A 14350-nucleotide genomic window follows, 5' to 3' on the forward strand; every position below is an offset into this window, starting at 1 on the left:
ATTAGGTGTGCATAATTATTAGGCAACTTCCTTTCCTTTGGCAAAATGGGTCAAAAGAAGGACTTGACAGGCTCAGAAAAGTCAAAAATAGTGAGATATCTTGCAGAGGGATGCAGCACTCTTAAAATTGCAAAGCTTCTGAAGCGTGATCATCGAACAATCAAGCGTTTCATTCAAAATAGTCAACAGGGTCGCAAGAAGCGTGTGGAAAACCCAAGGCGCAAAATAACTGCCCATGAACTGAGAAAAGTCAAGCGTGCAGCTGCCAAGATGCCACTTGCCACCAGTTTGGCCATATTTCAGAGCTGCAACATCACTGGAGTGCCCAAAAGCACAAGGTGTGCAATACTCAGAGACATGGCCAAGGTAAGAAAGGCTGAAAGACGACCACCACTGAACAAGACACACAAGCTGAAACGTCAAGACTGGGCCAAGAAATATCTCAAGACTGATTTTTCTAAGGTTTTATGGACTGATGAAATGAGAGTGAGTCTTGATGGGCCAGATGGATGGGCCCGTGGCTGGATTGGTAAAGGGCAGAGAGCTCCAGTCCGACTCAGATGCCAGCAAGGTGGAGGTGGAGTACTGGTTTGGGCTGGTATCATCAAAGATGAGCTTGTTGGGCCTTTTCGGGTTGAGGATGGAGTCAAGCTCAACTCCCAGTCCTACTGCCAGTTTCTGGAAGACACCTTCTTCAAGCAGTGGTACAGGAAGAAGTCTGCATCCTTCAAGAAAAACATGATTTTCATGCAGGACAATGCTCCATCACATGCGTCCAAGTACTCCACAGCGTGGCTGGCAAGAAAGGGTATAAAAGAAGAAAATCTAATGACATGGCCTCCTTGTTCACCTGATCTGAACCCCATTGAGAACCTGTGGTCCATCATCAAATGTGAGATTTACAAGGAGGGAAAACAGTACACCTCTCTGAACAGTGTCTGGGAGGCTGTGGTTGCTGCTGCACGCAATGTTGATGGTGAACAGATCAAAACACTGACAGAATCCATGGATGGCAGGCTTTTGAGTGTCCTTGCAAAGAAAGGTGGCTATATTGGTCACTGATTTGTTTTTGTTTTGTTTTTGAATGTCAGAAATAGTATGTATATTTGTTAATGTTGAGATGTTATATTGGTTTCACTGGTAAAAATAAATAATTGAAATGGGTATATATTTGTTTTTTGTTAAGTTGCCTAATAATTATGCACAGTAATAGTCACCTGCACACACAGATATCCCCCTAAAATAGCTAAAACTAAAAACAAACTAAAAACTACTTCCAAAAATATTCAGCTTTGATATTAATGAGTTTTTTGGGTTCATTGAGAAAATGGTTGTTGTTCAATAATAAAATTAATCCTCAAAAATACAACTTGCCTAATAATTCTGCACTCCCTGTATATATATATATATATATATATATATATATATATATATACAGTCGTGGCCAAAAGTTTTGAGAATTACATAAATATTGGAAATTGGAAAAGTTGCTGCTTAAGTTTTTATAATAGCAATTTGCATATACTCCAGAATGTTATGAAGAGTGATCAGATGAATTGCATAGTCTTTCTTTGCCATGAAAATTAACTTAATCCCAAAAAAACCTTTCCACTGCATTTCATTGCTGTCATTAAAGGACCTGCTGAGATCATTTCAGTAATCGTCTTGTTAACTCAGGTGAGAATGTTGACGAGCACAAGGCTGGAGATCATTATGTCAGGCTGATTGGGTTAAAATGGCAGACTTGACATGTTAAAAGGAGGGTGATGCTTGAAATCATTGTTCTTCCATTGTTAACCATGATGACCTGCAAAGAAACGCGTGCAGCCATCATTGCGTTGCATAAAAATGGCTTCACAGGCAAGGATATTGTGGCTACTAAGATTGCACCTCAATCAACAATTTATAGGATCATCAAGTACTTCAAGGAAAGAGGTTCAATTCTTGTTAAGAAGGCTTCAGGGCGTCCAAGAAAGTCCAGCAAGCGCCAGGATCGTCTCCTAAAGAGGATTCAGCTGCGGGATCGGAGTGCCAGCAGTGCAGAGCTTGCTCAGGAATGGCAGCAGGCAGGTGTGAGCGCATCTGCACGCACAGTGAGGCGAAGACTTTTGGAAGATGGCCTTGTGTCAAGAAGGGCAGCAAAGAAGCCACTTCTCTCCGAAAAAAACATCAGGGACAGATTGATCTTCTGCAGAAAGTATGGTGAATGGACTGCTGAGGACTGGGGCAAAGTCATATTCTCCGATGAAGCCTTTTTCTGATTGTTTGGGGCATCTGGAAAAAGGCTTGTCCGGAGAAGAAAAGGTGAGCGCTACCATCAGTCCTGTGTCATGCCAACAGTAAAGCATCCTGAGACCATTCATGTGTGGGGTTGCTTCTCATCCAAGGGAGTGGGCTCACTCACAATTTTGCCCAAAAACACAGCCATGAATAAAGAATGGTACCAAGACACCCTCCAACAGCAACTTCTTCCAACAATCCAACAACAGTTTGGTGAAGAACAATGCATTTTCCAGCACGATGGAGCACCGTGCCATAAGGCAAAAGTGATAACTAAGTGGCTCGGGGACCAAAACGTTGACATTTTGGGTCCATGGCCTGGAAAGTCCCCAGATCTTAATCCCATTGAGAACTTGTGGTCAATCCTCAAGAGGCGGGTGGACAAACAAAAACCCACTAATTCTGACAAACTCCAAGAAGTGATTATGAAAGAATGGGTTGCTATCCGTCAGGAATTGGCCCAGAAGTTGATTGAGAGCATGCCCAGTCGAATTGCAGAGGTCCTGAAAAAGAAGGGCCAACACTGCAAATACACGTATGAAGTGCGTGTAATTATATTTCACTACATCACAGAAACAACTGAAACAAAGATCTAAAAGCAGTTTAGCAGCAAACTTTGTGAAAACTAATATTTGTGTCATTCTCAAAACTTTTGGCCACGACTGTATATATATATATATATATATATATATATATATATATATTTAACTTAGAGAAAGATTTGTACACACATACTGTACATGTTATGCATGATTTGCTATAACAGGGTCCTTTCTTCCTCTGTACCAGTCTGTCACTCAGTCATTTTACGAGTTGTTCGTGTAATCTTATGCACTGAAACCCTTTTTCTGATGTACAGAGCTCTGGAATTAATGGCTGTAATTATAAACTAGTGGGCATTACACAGTAGTTTTTAAAGAGTATCTGTCATCTCTTCTGACATGTATTTATATTACAGTTGTGTTCAAAAAAATAGCAGTCAGACATCACTAACCTGATCAATCACTGTTTTTGGTAGAAATGATATTTCTACATGGAAAATAATTTACTAGCAGGTGTAATAGAGTAATAGAAATCCAACAGACCCAACAGTCATGCCATGCATGCTGCTGATTCTGTGTAAGGGGCATGTTCAAAATAATAGCAGTGTGGAGTTCAATGAGTGAGGTCATTCATTCTTTGAAAAACAACTGGCAATTATTGACCTTATTTAAGGAAGGATGGCAGCAAATGTACATGCTGGTTACAGTGCATTTCTCTCTGAAATTCTGAGGAAAATGGGTTGTTCCAGAAATTGTTCAGAAGAACAGAGTACCTTGATTAAAAAGTTGATTGGAGAGGGGAAAACATATAAAGAAGTGCAGAAAATGATAGGCTGCTCAGTTGAAATGATCTCAAATGCTTTAAAATGGCAACCAAAACCTGAAAGACGTGAAAGAAAGTGAAAAACTACCATTCGAATCGATAGAAGAATAGACAAAATGGCAAGGACTCAACCAACAATCAGGTCCAGGAAGATCAAAGAAGGTCTAAAGTTACCTGTGAGTACTGTTACAATTAGAAGACGCCTATGTGAAGCCAAGCTATCTGCAAGAAGCCCCAGCAAAGTCCCACTGTTGAAAAAAAGACATGTGCGGAAGAGGTTACAATTTGCCAAAGAGCACATTGACTGGCCTAAAGAGAAATGGCTCAACATTTTGTGCACTGATGAAAGTAAGATTGTTCTTTTTGGGTCTAGTGGCCGGAGACAATTTGTCAGATGACCCCCAAACACTGAATTCACAGTACACTGTGAAGACAGTGAAGCATGGTGGCGCAAGCATCATGATATGGGGATGTTTCTCATACTACGGTGTTGGGCCTATTTATCACATACTAGGGATCATGGATTAGTTTGAATACATCAGAATACTTGAAGAGGTCCTGCTGCCTTATGCTGAAGAGGAAATGCCCTTGAAATGGGTGTTCCAACAAGACAACGACCCCAAACACACCAGTAAACGTGCAACATCTGGTTCCAGACCAACAAGATTGACGTTATGGAGTGGTCAGCCCAATCCCCGGATTTTAATCCAATAGAAAACTTGTGGGGTGACATCAAAAACGCAGTTTCTGAGGCAAAACCAAGAAATAGAGAAGAACTGTGGAATGTAGTCCAATCATCCTGGGCTGGAGTACCTGTTCACAGGTGCCAGAAGTTGGTTGACTCCATGCAACACAGATGTACAGCAGTTCTCAGAAAAAGTGGTTATACAACTAAATATTAGTTAAGTGATTCAAAGGAAAGCAAAATCTTCAAACATTTTTCAGTTTATATAGTGAATGTTTGAGTTTGTAGAGAAGAATACAAACATTGCTATTTTTTTGAACAGTCTAATATTCACTTTTCTTCAATTTGTTTAGAGGAACAACACAAATTTGATATATTTTTCTTCATGTTTTGATTTGGAATAGAATGTGTAGTGTTCCCAATGCATTTGTGTGTAAGGAAATAAAAGCTATTAGAAGGATTTTGAGTTTTATTCACTTTTTTAAACACACTGCTATTATTTTGATTACAACTGTAAATACTTGTAGTCCTCATAGAAAAAAAACACTTATGGAGCATTTTTATTCCATTCCTGTGTAATTCCCCTTGCAGATGTATGAATACAATGATAGCTGAGTCTTATCGTTCTCCTTGTAAGGCCTCCTGCACACGACCGTATGGTTTTGCGGTCCGTTTTAAACGGATCTGTTTTTCCTTTTTGTTTGCTTCAGTAGTGTTTCCATTTCGCTTCCGTTCCGTTTTGCCGTTCCGTTTTGCCGTTTGGTTTCTGTTTGTGATCTGTTTTTTTTTGCGGATCGCAAATGGAAACGGAAGCATACAATAATGTTTAAACAGTAAGTACATAGAAAAATTGGGCTGGGCATAAAATTTTCAATAGAAAAATGGAACGGATACAGAAGACATACGGATGCATTCCGTTTTTTTTTTTTGCAGACCTATTGACTTGAATGGAGCCACGGAACGTGATTTGCGGGCAATAATAGGACATGTTCTATGTTTGAACGGAACAGAAATACGTAAATACAGAAACGGAAGGCATACGGAGTACCTTCTGTTTTTTTTTTTGCGGATCCATTGAAATGAATGGGTCCGTATACGGTCCATATACGGAATGCAAAAAACTGAATGTAAATGGTAAAAAACGTTTGTGTGCAGGAGGCCTAAAGGATATGTCCAATTAGCGCTGTAGGGCTGTGAAGTGAAACACCCAAGGGAAAAGGTAACGTCCAGCTATAAATATATTTAAGACTTATTTCAGTGTATTGGGGAAAAAATATTCCGAAATAAATATATTATTTAAATCAGCTTTTTATAATAAAGCTTTTTATTTGCAAATTCTGTATTTAATGTTTTTTTTGTTGTTTTTTTTTACAAGGGGATATATGTGACTATCAAGGCTTATTTTAAGAGCTGAATATTGACTTATAGAATAGCTGCCTTACATCTGGTGGCATTAGAGGCAGAGCTTGTTAGGAGCTCATTTGCATCTCTTCCCTCCCAGAATTCCAGAGGAGCATGTATGCCCTATAAGTCTCCTCACACTGATTAAGGTGCTCTCTCCCTAAGGAGAGTTAGTTTCCCCCCTTATCCTAATGAAAGAAATGTTAAAATATTCTAGTTTCCCCCTTGCCACTTGAGCACACACAATAGTCTGACATTTCCAGTCCGTCTGCAGCTCGCTTCTCAGCTTTGCTGTGGAGACTAGAAAGTGTCAGTTGATGATGGGGCATTTAATGACAGATCTGTAGTACCTAGAGGAGGCCTAGATAAAGCAGGATAGTAACACTATACACACACACATAGGACTGGAGATTGTAATAGTCTGTGATAGGTCCCTGAACAAATAAAGAGAACAGATAACCTCTCTTGATTTGTCTGTTTTTAGTAGCTTCTTTAATTCCCCGTGCAATTACAATTCTGGATAATCTTTCCTTATAACTCCATGTTGTGCTGTCTTATTCCTGCTAGAAGTATATACATAAAGGTACAGATGGGTGATGCCAGTTGACATACTGTGCAGGGACCCCCCTCCCCCCAACTGGTAACACCCTTCTGGACCTTTGTCCATAAACAATAGAACAATAATGGCAAAACATAGTCATAAGAATAAATGTTCCAGAATTCTAACTCATTTCAATATAATTATTTACTAAAAGGACATGTCAGGAGTGGTGACAGGTCCCCTTTAAATCCTATTCATTGCAGCTGCCATAAAGCATGCATACTCTGCTGTGCTGTCTATACAGAGCATCAATAAAATAAGTGTTTGCTTCCAATATGGCCACCAAGGGAAGTTTTTAAAAATTAATAAATGCAGTAATTACAAAAAAAAGAACACATTATTGTTCTGTTACAGACTTACAAACATGTGAGACCTTTTCTTTGAAAAAATTTCCCTGTTAATAAAACCATTTTCAATCCTTTTGAAACAAAGTAAAAATGTTTTGGGGAAGAACTGTCAGTTCATTTTACATAGGGCAGCACTCTATGATTATAGCACTGTTCTCCGATGTTTATAACCGTTCTAGGAAAATCTTTCATTCGTTCCTACGAAAAAGAATGGGGTTTTTAAAAAAAATGAAACCCCTGCTGCCATTGTATAAGGTGTGTGGGAGTCATGAATGCCTGATCAAAATGTAAAGTGGTTGTACAGCAATCCAGTGCAGGGAACACATGATTGTCCGGGGATGCCTGCCTCTCCGCACCGCACTGACAGTATTAATATACAGAACCCAGAGGATTCATTATGTTCTCAGTGTTTTCTACCATTCTTCAATTCTTCTCCAAACCATGTGTCATTCCTGTCTAAGCTCATCATATGGCTGCTTGGTGTAGATATCAATTGATTTGTGGCACGCTGTATGGAACTCTCTAAATCAACCAAGCCACCCTGGCAGATATTGAAAATCAAGTCTGTAATGGTATTTGTGAAAGGCAGCAGTTTAGCAAAAGATCCTGTATGCTCTGCTCTATGAAATGACAAGTCAATCTAAAGTTAAAGGGGTATTCTGGTTACATGAAGTTATCCCGTATTCACATTACTCTTCTAACTCGGACACTCCCATGGAACCTAATGAAGTGGCTGAGTGCATGCTCAGCCAGCTGCTCTGCTCATTGTGGGAGGCTCCACAAAATACAGGGCCTCCATTCTCACGATCAATGGGAGCCCCAGTGGTAGGACCTCCACCTATTACAAGAACAGGGACCCTGTACCCTGTGGACATGCACACAACCACTCAATTTATTTCTAGGGGAATTTTGGAGACAGCAGAGTAGAGGGCTTGGCTATCACCTTAAACCCCATAGAAATTAATTGTGTGGCTGAGCGCATGCCCAACTTGCCACTCTGTTCATTTCAGGCGGCTCCATGAGGTATAGGGTCCCCGTTTTCATGGTGTGGGGGGGGGGGGGGTCTCAGTGGTAGGACCTTTGGATAGGGGATGTCTTCATATACCTTAACCAAAATACCCCTTTAAAGCTGTAGATGTAAGTAGAAGTTAACAGAGATGAGTGGGAGCTTTACAAGTGTTTAGCAAATCTGCAGGAATAATTGAGGAATAGCACGACATAGTCATAAGAATAGATACTCCAGAATTGTCATTACATGGGATATGTACTGTACTGTATGTACTAAATCAGACATGTCAGGAGAGGTGGCAGGTCCTATGTGAAATGCATTCAGTTCTTCCTAAACAGGGGATATACCTAGGTGTCTGCCTTGTCACCTACCCCTTGTCCCAACCCAACATTGAGTGTTTTTGCTGTAAAGGGTACTTCTTTTCTTTTGGACTTCTTGTCTTTTGGAGCTCTTTTTCCAGTAGGTTTGTATTACAGATCAAACAAGTCATTTGTCACTTTCCCTTTTACTTTCAGCTCTTTCTGTTTCATACTGTAACAATCACTGAACCACAGAACTTCACGCAGTGCACCACCAGAGGTAGTTTCCAGGAGCACTGGCAGGAAACCACCTACAACATGGTGAGCTTCGTGTGTCTCTTCCTGCTTCCTCTTCTGATCATGATATCCTGTTACTCAAGAATTCTACTGGAGATCTCCAAGCGCATGAGCAAGGAAACACGTGAGTACTATGCTGAGAGGAGAACATTAACGTTATAAGCTAAAATGTATGACGTTTCTTCATTATTTCCTATTTAAAGATCTTGAGGCCCTAGTTTAAATTTATTCTGTTTGCTCTGGTTCTAGCAAAATTAAAGGGGTTTTCTGCATCTATCCGTATCCACAGAGCACTGTCAATTGTGAGAACAGTAGCCCCCAAACTCTTGTTCCACCTGGTATGATGACCTCAGCAACAGGTGGAGGTGGAGTCAAGAGTTGGCCATGCATGTGTGCAATTGTTCACATTCAGTTCTATAACAGTTACAGAAACAGCTGACACCACTGTGACCGTTCTCCTGTGTATATGCCATACATGTCTATAGTGGAAAACCACAATGGCATAAAAAAAACTAAAATGTCTCAATGTTTCAGAATGTAGATATAGCATTGCAGAAACCTCATGCCTCAACCCGTTAATTTCCTATCTATACATGAAAAATCCCACCCAGTTTCCTTAATGCTTCCACACAATGCCCCATGCTCATGAAGAATACTTGGTGACCTTCACACAGTTAGGGTGCCTCCTTAGTGGCCCAAAACGGTCACAATGTCCCCTTAGTGACCCTCAAAAAGTAATGATGCATTTTTAGCTCCCCCACACAGTGTGATGCTTCTTTAGTGCCCCTGACCCATTTTGATGCTCCTTTAGTGTTTCCACATAGTAAGATACCACTTTAGTGCCCACAACAGATTATGATGCCCCACAGTGCCTCCCCACACAGAATGATGTTCCCAAGTGCCCCCCACACATTACGGTGACTGAAAGTGCCACCCTTACCATAGAATGTTCCGATAAGTGCCCCAAATACAGCAGAATGATCCCTTTGTGTTCACCACACAGTACGCTGCCTCCTTAAGTAACCCCAACACAGTGTCATGGCCCCATACTTGCTCCCCCACCGTATGATGTACCCTTAAATGGTCCCTACACAAAGTAATGCTCCTTAAGTGTCTACACACAGTATTATGCTGACTTAAGTCCGCCACACAGAGTGATGTCCCTCTATTACCTCCAGATCAGGGGCGTTGCTAGGGTCTCAAAAGATCCGGGGCCCAAGCCCCAATGAATATTCCCCAAATCTCGAAGTCAACCAATCACCCCCCCAACCCTCCCTGCAAACACTAGCACTGAAGACAGCACGTACCTTTTATATCCAGTGCCTCCCAGGTGACGTCTCCTCTTATGTAGATCTTCTCTGTCATCATTCTTCTCCATTCGGTCCGGACAACTTCTCTCAGCCGCGCCTCGTCTCTGCAGAGTGTGAAACACAGACATGTTAACTTCCTCACTTTTCTCTACCCCCAAATACTATCCTGAAGAAAAATGAGTGACCCCCATAGTAATAGTACTCCTCATAGTCCCACCAATAGTAATTTCCTTCTAGAATGCCCTCATTAGTAATACTTCCCCCAACAGTGATAGTGCCTCCATTTGTAGAAGAGCGCTCTGGTATTAATAATGTCCTTACAGAGCCCCTAGTAGAAATAAGGCCCCCCTATTGTTATCCCAGTGGTAATAAAGGTCTCTACAGACCCCTCAGTAGTAATAATGCCCATCATAATGCTCTTAATAGAAATAATGTGGATCTATAAGTCCCTCCTATAGAGCCCCCAGTAGTAATAAGAACGCTTAATGTCCCCTGGATTTAAAATGTCCCCATAGTGCCCCCAGTATTTATAATACCCCATACTGTTATAATGCTCACCCTGAAGTGCCCCAGTATTTATAATGCCCCCTGCAGTGCCCCCTGTAGTTATATTCCTCCGTTTAAATCCTCAGCCCCTCCACCATACAGTTCCATGTAAATAATATTATTTCCCTCCTTCGCCATAGAGTCCCATGTAAATACCATCACACCATCTCTCCAGCCCCCTCCAATATACAGTCCCATGTAAATAACATCCCTCTCTATCTACAGCCCCCTCCAAAATACAGTCCCACGTTAATAATATCACCCCCTCCCCAGCCACCTTCAACATACAGTACCATGTAAATAACATCACACCTCAATATTCATTCCCATGTAAATAACATCACTCCACCCCACTGTCCCACGTAAATTTCAGCCCTAACATACAGTCCCAGTTAAATAACTACAACTCCCAACATTGCTCTGCCTTTCAAAGTAATCTACCCCTTCACTTACCTCACCACAGCTTCTTCCCAGGACTTCTCTTCACTGCTGAGCCGTCCTCTACTGCACTGGTCACATGATGGTGACATCATCGCAGGTCCTTTTCAGCTACTGCATTTAGAACTGATCACATGGAGTGTGATGACATCACAGGTCCTTCAGCTCTTGCAAGGCTCTAGCAGGCAGGCAGTATATTCGGGGCCTGGGACAAAACATCAGGGGCCCAGGCCCCGAATGTTTTAACCTAGCAACGCCCCTACTCCAGACTGAATACTCACCTACTCCACGTTCCCGTGGTGTGTGCTGTCTGTGGCTTAGTGCTGCAGGCGCAATGATGTCACTGCATCTTGCCTACCTATGCTGGACTATTGATGGCAGGGGAATGGTGGAGCAGAGAGCTGACACAGATACAGTTGAGGACACAGATACAGTTGAGGACACAGATACAGTTGAGGACACAGATACAGTTGAGGACACAGATACAGTTGAAGTTAAGACAAACAGCAGCTGTCCCCGACCATGGCACAGAGACTGAAATTCGGGACAGTCTAGCTGGATGTCTAAAATATATGTTCTATTTGGGCCTCAGTGCCTAATATGATAGTAACATAGTAACATAGTTTATAAGGCTGAAAAAAGACATCTGTCCATCCAGTTCAGTCTGTTATCCTGCTAATTGATCCAGATGTTTTAGTATTCAGATTAAAGCATCATAGAAGATAAACAAATTGGGGAAGATTTATCAAAACTCGTGTAAATGAAAACGGGCTTAGTTGCCCATAGCAACCAATCAAATTCCTACTTTCATTTTCCAAAGGAGCTCTGAAAAATGAAAGGTGGAATCTGATTGGTTGCTATGGGCAACTAAGCCAGTTGTGCTTTACACCAGTTTTGATAAATCTTCCCTACAAGGTGAAATTTATCAAAAGGAAAGCTGACAAAGATTGAGCCTTTCATTTTAAAAAGGAGCTTTGAATAATGAAAGGTGGAATCTGATTGGCTGCTAGGCGCAACTAAGCCATTTTTCCTTTGCTGCAGTTTTGATAAATTTCACACATTTAGATCTACATCTTCTATAATGCTTGAATAATAAAATATTAGGCTGCGAGGAAAACACAGGATATCGCAGATTTTTTGTGTACATACTGTTGTAAAAAATAACATTTTTGCAGGCACAGAGCGATATTTTATGCTGTATTATATTCACATATAGCATGAGATCAAAAAGAGCAATAAGAATGGACTTTGTGCAGAGATTTCATTTACCTAACAGTCTAATATTATTTTCACTCCAAGGTTTTTATTATTGGAGGGGTAAACTGCACACTTTGAAAGTTTGATTGCGATTAAGTGTGTAAGATTGTCGATAGTTCACTTGCTTCACTTCTGAACAATAACTCCACTCTTGGTAAATTGCATCCACTTTGACAAATTAAATCTATATAAAAAGATGAACAGATTTTAGATATGTCTCTTTATTGACCTTACACTTCTGCTGCACTGATATGACAGATAGGCACTTAAAGGGGTTTTCTCATGACAGACAACGGGGGCATAGCGCTAGGATATGTCCCCATTGTCTTATAGGAGTGGGTCTCACCGCTGGAACCTGCACCTATATAGAGAACGGAGCCCCGAAAGTGAAAGAGGGCGCACTGCGCATGTGTAGCCGCCCTCTTTTCATTTTCTATTGGGCCGGCGAAAATAGCAGTGCGCTGGCTCAGCTATTTCCGTTGAGCCCATAGAGGTGAATGGGAGCGATAGCCAGTCATGCTCGGTGCTTTCCCATTCACGTCTATGGGGAGCCAGCTTGGTGGGGGCCGGACCGGAGTCCTCCAGCCACCACCTTGCTGGGATCCGTTCCCGATATAGGTGCGGGTCCCAGCGGTAGGACCTGCACCTATAAGACAATGAGGGCATATCCTAGCGATATGCCCTCATTGTCTATGATGAGACAACCCCTTTAAAGCATTTGTACCTCTTCAATGAGAACTGAATCATCGCGTGCATGAACCGTGTGACATCTTTCTGTTCATAGCTCAGTCATTTGGTATACAGTTTTCTTCTGCTTTCAAAAGCAGGATCTACTGTAATTTTCATACTGAAGATCGAGATCACAGTGGGAGTTGTTTCTTATAACCACACTCCAAAGTCAATGAACTTCTTAATTGTAACTATTTGAAAGGTCCAGGAAGGAGTATAGGGAAGCTTCTCCTATTAAGAAATAGATGGAACATTGATCCTTGGGAAGCAGATACAGATAAAGAGGACCTTTAATTTAAATCTCTGCCTCTCTCTTACTTGGTGCTGCTCCACTGATTCTACTGGTGGTAACTTTCATTCCTCCCATTCCCTAAATAGCAGGACCCTTAGTTCAGGTGCCTGATATGCAAACATGGCTATGCATAACCAAAAGGGCGGTCATCCGCACTCAGTGCTAAAGGAGGACTGAATGTCACAGCTCTGACACTGTCCTATCAGCATGGACAGCAGAGACCTATGAGAAAAGCAAGGAGCCCATAGACTGATTCTGCACAAGGGTGCATTGCGTAGTATAAATATTATATACCCCACAACCAAGGGCTTCCAATGAGATTTGAGTTCATACAATCCTAGAGTTCATAGTAATCAAACAGAATAGTAATGTTTTACCTAAAGGCATCGAAAGGTGCCCAAATAGAAGGAACAATTAGTGGTACCGAACAAAATAATAGGCTCCAAAATTCAAGCAGAAGAGAACCCAATCACCTGCTTCTAGGGGCCACTAAGTAAATGATGCAATATGTGTACTGTTTTAGGTAAATTCACAAATAATATATAGAATGTATTAATGATATATGAGAAGTCTACACACCGATAACAGTTTTATTTAAAATGTAATTTGTGGAAATGTTAATAGATTGAGGGCCCACTCTACAAATTAATTTCACTGTTTGGTTCATATTGCCCAATTCTGACACTGCGCCCAATTACATTTGTAAGATTAGGTAATAGGTATCTCAGAAATATAAGAACAAAATGTTTTTTATTTTATTCTAGTGTCTTCTAAAGAGGTTTACCTCCGACGCTCCAAGAATAACATACCCAAAGCACGGATGAGGACTCTAAAGATGAGCATAGTAATTGTTAGCTCCTTCATCATCTGCTGGACCCCTTACTATCTCCTGGGCTTGTGGTACTGGTTCTATCCTGAGACCATGGAAGAGAAGGTTTCTCAGTCCCTCACACACATTCTCTTCATCTTTGGCCTTATCAATGCTTGTCTAGATCCCATCACTTATGGACTTTTTACAATACACTTTCGGAAAAACCTTCAGCGCTATTGTGGAAGAAGAAGGACATCAGACACTGACACAAGCTCCTCTGTTACGGGGTCATTTCGCTGCTCAATGTCATCTTTTCGTGCTAAAAAGATGATCGTTTTGAACCAGGAGATGCAAGTGTTTCAGTCTTACAATGGCTATTCAAACAACTTGGACTTGAGGACAAATGGCCTTGGCAGCAGCTGCCCCTGAGATCACTAAGGATATACTGAAACTCTGATTTACCAGAACACTTGGATGTGTGATAAACATTAATTAAATCATGCCCTACAGCATGCTATTAGTAAATAGTCTTGTAGAGAGATGGTGTCCTCTGTTCTCCCAGTAGATGCAGCCTACTTGTGAAGACAAACCAGCAAAACACATTTTGTACAAATCCTGCTTTTTTAAAATAGCTAAATGGTTTATGTGAAATTCATTTTAAGGTTTTGATTTTGCATGTAGAG

The 14350-nt window shown here is 41.2% G+C and overlaps 1 protein-coding gene across 1 annotated transcript in view; it reads left to right on the forward strand.

The window, feature by feature from the left end:
- Positions 1 to 14096, forward strand: part of LOC120986744 (gonadotropin-releasing hormone II receptor-like) — a 38381-nt gene extending 24285 nt beyond the window's left edge. The window contains exons 2-3 of the mRNA XM_040415461.1: positions 8204 to 8408; positions 13621 to 14096. Coding sequence (XP_040271395.1) covers positions 8204 to 8408; positions 13621 to 14096 — 681 coding nt within the window. The remainder of the gene's footprint in view (positions 1 to 8203; positions 8409 to 13620) is intronic.
- Positions 14097 to 14350: the final 254 nt, after the last annotated feature.

The sequence above is a fragment of the Bufo bufo genome, chromosome 1, assembly GCF_905171765.1.
Source record: "Bufo bufo chromosome 1, aBufBuf1.1, whole genome shotgun sequence".
In the NCBI taxonomy this organism is placed as follows: Eukaryota; Metazoa; Chordata; class Amphibia; order Anura; family Bufonidae; genus Bufo; species Bufo bufo.